Source organism: Musa acuminata, chromosome BXJ1-7 (genome assembly GCF_036884655.1).
Source record: "Musa acuminata AAA Group cultivar baxijiao chromosome BXJ1-7, Cavendish_Baxijiao_AAA, whole genome shotgun sequence".
Lineage (NCBI taxonomy): Eukaryota > Viridiplantae > Streptophyta > Magnoliopsida > Zingiberales > Musaceae > Musa > Musa acuminata.
This window is the reverse complement of record NC_088333.1, coordinates 36,724,947-36,731,343: the sequence shown is the minus strand read 5'-3', so window position 1 is coordinate 36,731,343 and position 6,397 is coordinate 36,724,947. Positions and strand designations below refer to the sequence as shown.

The window sequence follows — 6,397 nt, the reverse complement described above, 5'->3', positions numbered from 1 at the left end:
CGAACAAGACTTCCCTTCTTCGTTGTCTGGCGACTGCAATCGTCTTCTCCAGCAACTATCCTCACAAATCTATAGCTGTCAACACAGTGTTCCTTGATTTGATCAATTCTTCAGCGATCTACCACCTCCGGTGACGTTGATCAGATCAACGTTTCCCTTTCTTCCTCAGTGACCGCTATCGCTCTCTGCCCTGCATCGAGTGTCGCGTTGGCCGCCTCGCAGCGTCCACTGCACCCTCCTCCTCCCAACTCTTTGCTTCAGGCATTGTCACTCTCTCCCTTCTCCTCCCTGCTCTAACAACTATTGCTGTAACATCCTTGATTAGTCGCACATTGGAAGTGGACAAGATTAAGATTGACTTACGGATCATGACAGTTGCCACTGCCACTCCAAAAATCAAGAAAATCTATGGCATCCGCCTGCCATCTTCCTCAAAATAGATTTAAGCGTGCCCATCACTATTAATTTGAATATATGATTGAGTATATAAAAATCTCTCTCTCATATAAATACTCGTCTTCTCATGAATAAAATTAATTCTCTTTCATAATATATTCCTCGATTCAACAATAGCTCTCAATCCAAGAAGCTGGATTGAATCGACCAAATTCATAGTTTGCAAGATGTCAGGAGGATCCGCAGCTCTCTCTTTTATCCTTGTATCACACTCCTGCAATAGACGAGAAAGGGGAGATTTTTCATGTTCAACTCAAGGGAATAATTGGTAAAACTGATGCAGGAGAAAATACAATCACAAAAGATGTTTTATCTTCAAAATAAAAATAAAATATAAAATATCACTCAACAAGAGGAGGTAGTGAATGCTACCCAAAATGTGTTCTAACAATTTATACCACTCTCGATGCCATTTGTAAAAACATGATTCACAATAATACTCATAATATGACTATTAACAAACAATTTTTACAATAAAAATCTAAGACAAAAGTTACAAATCTCTTATTTCCTAATGAATAAAATAAAACATTAAGATCCCTCCTGAGTTGAGATCCTAAAGTAATAGCAATTCAAGAAGCCAAAGACTTAAATAACTTTCCGCTCGAATAACTTATTGGATCTTGGATGGCTTATAAAATAACTTACAATGCTCATAAAGAGCTTGAGAATAACCTTCCAAAGAATAGGAAGGATATGACACTAAGAACTCATGAAGACCATTCCAACGAAAATTCAAGTGATGAGTGATACTCAAGACCCAATTTTGGTTGGAGGTAGGTACCTTGCGGATCGTGATATCATATGTTGTGAAGCTGAGGCAATTCGGGAGGTTTTGATGGCTGCATCAGTGGATGTTCAAAAGATTTATAGTTAATTTGATTATACGTGTATTGTTTCTATGATACACTACAAACATGATATTTTCTGGATGAGGACTCTTGTGAATTGCATCATCAAAAGGGATGTGGATTTATGTAAATCTAATAGTGTGGACTCACACCCATGTATAAAGAATATCCTAATGAGCCACAAAAAAGAAATTAAAAAAATTCTAGTACCCTTAATTTCATCTTATTCATTTTTGAACTTAACTAACAAATCGATCATCCCTCTTTGGGAGTATTCTATCTAAAGTTGTTTTGGCTTCGGAATCTTGATGATTAAGGTTTCATTTTGTGTCATTCTGCTTATTAATATTTGTATTGTCAGAAGGTTGATTCTGTGATGAATGGGGACAGTTGGCATAGGTTGTGAAAATTATCAATATTACCGAAGGTTAGTATATTTTTTTAGAGAGAAGTGTGGCCCTCTCAATTGGTCATTTTTTTGTGCTCTGATATCCACAACTCCTTTTGTAATTTTATGGTTTAGATAATATAATTTTTTCTTCTTGGAGAAAACAAAAAATCAATCATCCTAACTTATCCAAAATGTAGCTTGAATATATATGTTTCTGAATTGTAATCATCCCAAACTTAACTAAGAAGTATCTTGATATCTGTAGGCATCTACAAAACCCAACCTCACCATCCCTACACTCTATTTAGCATAGCAGCTTCAAGAGCCTTTCTTAAGTTGGCAAGACTGAAAAGAGTGAAAATTGGAAATAGCTAATATAATTTTGTAACACATACCAGCAACTTGCAAATTGCTTTGAACTACTGTTAAGCAAAGATTTCTGTTTTCCATAGATAATACTGACTTGAGATTCCCAGGGCTAGTACAATACACGTTCATTTACAAAGGCTTACATATATTTCAGAATAAAGGATTCATAGAAGAAGCCAGCATAGTACAATACACGTTCATGTACAAAGGCTTACATATATTTCAGAATAAAGGATTCATAGAAGAAGCAAGCATCGTCGTACAATCAAAGTGGAATAGGATGTACAAGTAACCAAGAGATATATTCCTTTGTCCTCGTAGAGGAGTTGGTGTATCCATCGATGTACTTATAAATATTTTCTGCCACTCGTGAATAATTAATAATCCTTTCAAGTAAAGCAATGGAGAATGCAGTCGGATTGAGGCACTCTTCGTTTATCTCCTTCCATGCATCGTCAACTAGACCTTGGAGCTTCTTACATGCCACATGCACATCTGTTCCGTATTCTTTCATGTAGCATTGGACTGTGGAGGCAACATGTTCCCTAGTTTGTTCCAACTGTAAATTTCATGAAAAAAGAGGATTAATGATCTACAAACTGAATTCTAACAGATCCTTTCAGGATTTACATGTTCATTATATTAAAACAAATTGATAGACTATTATCAATAATAAGGTGTAGATGAAAGGAATTTGGGAGTCTACAGATGTGGAAGCTTTCGAATGGGAGTTTTTTTGTTTGTACTAGATTTTTTAATATAAAATCATTTATGGAGTTCAGCAAAACTTTGGTAATGTAATTGAGTGACACAATAAATGCTTTTGAGGAGATAAATAGAAGGAATATTGAAGACAACTTTGGAGATTACCTATTAAACCTCAATTATGGTCCATCTCAGCTAATTGGAGAAGTATGTTATTTTCTTCTTTTTTTTTATGTTGTCATATTTCTACTACGAGATAAATCAATTCAAAATTTACCATGAAAAATGTTTCTATAATGCAAAACACTGGAGATTATATTATGACTATACCTCATGTGAAGAAATGTCATTCATGATACGACCAATTTTTGCAGAAGCTTGGACAATCTTTGGGAAACTAGTAATCCACTCAAATGCCTCCTTAGTTGCTATTTCTCCCATTCCAACGAAAGAAGCACATTCAAGCATAGGATATCCTAAACTGATGAGGGAAACATGTAGATGTTCTTCCAAAGTTGGTACGTAATGTTGATCTCTCCATTTGGATTCCTCAAAATAAGCTTCAGATAAATCTTTCATCTGTACCCAAGTAAAACAAAACTATTCCTTAATTTGTAATGCAGAGTAGCGTCTACAAGTGGGACAATCTAAGTTCAATACTGTCGCATCTCAAATGCTTATTCTTTGCATTGGCCATTAGTGGATTCATTTATTACTTATGTAACGCTAATTAATAAAAGTGAAAATAAGATGAACCTTATAATCTCATCACTCACCGCTTCCTTTAGATAGGTTATGCGATATTTCTCACTGGAAGCCAATAAATCTTCAAACTCTTCAAAGGTGTGCATTAGCTTTAGATAATAATCTTTCATGTACTCTGGTAATTGATGAACAACCTTTGCGTCCCACCTGCATATGTATTAGTTTCACCATCTTTAGAAAAATAGAACATAAACATACATGTTGTTATTTTGCTATACACAATGATTAAAACTATTATGCGATATTTTATTTTCTTATGTGATATTATCAGTGGCACCTTTTGTTATCATCTATTGAGCCATGATAGTAAAAGGTAATCTGTCCATCGATATAAGATTTACGAACCTTTGAATTGCCTCAGTTAGTCGTTGACTCTCCTCTAATGTGCTATAGACATCATATATGTCGTCTAGAATTGAAGTAAGGGCAATCACCTTGGTCGTTATCACTCGTGCACGAGAATAGTAGGGTTCAAAGTATACCCCCAGGATCCAGAAATAGCATTCCACCGATCTATCTCGAGCAAAACTGAAATTTTTTGAGGGGGCTAAATCATTCCACCACCTTCAAGTCGTTCACAAATCAAAATGGCATTACATATCAATTAAAGTTTGATGGGAGGAGGAACCAAGCTCAGCAATTAGCCTTCACTTGTTTACATTTGCAACTTGATTGTATCTTTTTAAATTTATAAAAATCCAGAAGAAATATAGCTCCAGGGAATTCAAAAGTGAGGAGGAGCTTACTTGGTGATGTTCTTAAGTTCCTCGCGATGAAGAGATTGCAACAAATTGAAGTCCAACTTTGCAAGCTCCAGGATGGCATCATCTCGTGTGGCATCCTCTTGGAATATAGAGATGTACTCTCTTGCCAAGAGCCTTCTTGTTCTTCTACAGAGAGGTGTCTCGAGGTCAAGAGACACTTGCTTTGTTAATGGTTGTTTAAGACCGGCTAATGCAGACACTAAGTTATTCTTCGTAAAAGAGATGGCTTCATCAAGAATGATCTCCCCATGAGTCCCAAGATAGGCTGCGTTGTACAAGCTTAAACATATATATATATATGTATATATATATATATGTATATACATATATATATATGTATATATATGTATATACTTATATATACATATATATACATATATGTATGTATATGTATATATTTATATATATACATATATGTATATATATGTATATATTTATATATATATATACATATATATGTATATATATGTATATATACATATATGTATATTTATACCTTTATATATACATATATATATACATATATACACACACAGATATATATATATATATATATATATATATATATAGAGAGAGAGAGAGAGAGAGAGAGAGAGAGAACAAAGTACATCTTTTTAATATAGTTGTTATAGGAGATCAAAACGTTTTGAGACGTGTGAGGTCACTCATGTACAGAGAAGAAATTATGTAGCGAATTGACCAGCTAATATTGTTAGAAGCCATCGGATTGATTGTTCAGTGACTTCTTTTTTGATGGGCTGATTAAGTTGTCTTCTTAAAACAAAAATCCTCCATCATTTCTAAAATACAAATTAAATTACTTTTGCAAACATAATTATAGATAAAACATACAAATACATCTACTCCAAGGAAACGTAAGAGCATATTACCAGGGGTCACATGATACCCTTGTTGTCTCAGCAGGCGAAACCGGAGAGCAGTATCGTAGAGACCATGATCGTTAAAATCGGCATCATGGACTCGGTTTAATGCGTCACTTATTTCTTTCTCGAAGTGATAACTCAATCCGAGAAGCTGGATTGAATCGACCAAGTCCATAGTTTGCAAGATGTCGGTAGTCCTTGAACATGCTTCTTACTTGCTCCATCAGTTCTGCAGCTCTCTCTTGCATCCTTGCATCGCACTCCTGCATCCTCCAAGCATAGCAATTAATTGTTCAACCAACAAAACCGAAAGAAAGTAGCCAGCGCACATTTTTCATGTTAATGAAACATTAACACCATTCGTTCTCGGAGAGTTTCTTGCCTAAAACTTAGAACATATGTGAGATATATGTGTATATACATGCCTGTGTACTGGTGGAGGACTGGGCCTGTAAGATAAAGTAATCACCCCAAACGGTGGGATGGTAGCTTCCAGACTTGCGAATCACCACTTCATCACCTGGAACGTGTGGCTGCGAAATCATGTTCTCCATTCTGATCTGGATGCAAGTGATGAGAGGATGGCGAGAGCCTGCAGCCTTGTGTAGCAATTTATAGAGTCTCGAATCTGGTTTGGTTCCGCAAGTAACACGTTTTATGAGAAGAAGATAACGAATGGGCCATCAGGGACTGTACGCTCCTTTTTGATTGGCTTATGTTTTAGCTTATCCATCATCTTTAATTGACGTCCTATGATTAGTTTTGCTTCTAATAATGTAGGAAAAAGACGAGATATAATTAGTTTTGCATCCATCACCCTTTCTCTCACTCTCGTAACAGAAACTATAAATCATGTCTATAATCGTATATTAACTTAAGTTTTATAAGAAACTCTAAACAGTGTCAAACTCATCATATCAGTCTACTCACTCTCAAACTATAAATAATATTATATAAACTTTAGTTTAACTTTCAACATTTTTTTCATGTGTGTATTAATCGAACTCTCTTTTAATTTAAAGGGTTAAATTTCTTTCAAAACCTATCTACATATTCTTGTAGGAGTGATCCACTCATATGAGTTGGTTCATTTTGGGATGCTTCATCTTTATTCAATCATCAAACCTCCAATTTGATTAATCGATGAAATAATTCTCGTTTTATAAAATAATTAATTAAAAATAACATGACATAACACAACGAAAAATTAAA

General features: G+C 34.8%; 1 protein-coding gene across 1 annotated transcript; it reads right to left on the bottom strand.

Annotated features, from left to right (window-relative positions):
- Nucleotides 1-2,325: 2,325 nt before the first annotated feature.
- On the bottom strand, nt 2,326-5,739 carry LOC135679724 (alpha-humulene synthase-like). The gene is made up of 7 exons (XM_065193706.1): nt 5,611-5,739; nt 5,300-5,448; nt 4,284-4,580; nt 3,883-4,101; nt 3,549-3,684; nt 3,103-3,351; nt 2,326-2,626 (listed from the first exon to the last, which is right to left on the bottom strand). The coding sequence occupies exons 1-7, from the start codon at nt 5,737-5,739 to the stop codon at nt 2,333-2,335; spliced, it is 1,473 nt and encodes a 490-aa protein (XP_065049778.1). The 3' UTR covers nt 2,326-2,332.
- Between the last annotated feature and the right edge of the window lie 658 nt (nt 5,740-6,397).

Excerpts from the sequence above, each read along its gene's own strand:
- LOC135679724 (XM_065193706.1), bottom strand. The coding sequence starts at position 5,739 with ATGGAGAACATGATTTCGCAGCCACACGTTCCAGGTGATGAAGTGGTG. Across the intron at positions 4,581-5,299 it reads TCACTTCGAGAAAGAAATAA|CTTGTACAACGCAGCCTATC; the intron begins GTGACGCATTAA and ends TATATGTTTAAG. Across the intron at positions 4,102-4,283 it reads GAACTTAAGAACATCACCAA|GTGGTGGAATGATTTAGCCC; the intron begins GTAAGCTCCTCC and ends AACGACTTGAAG.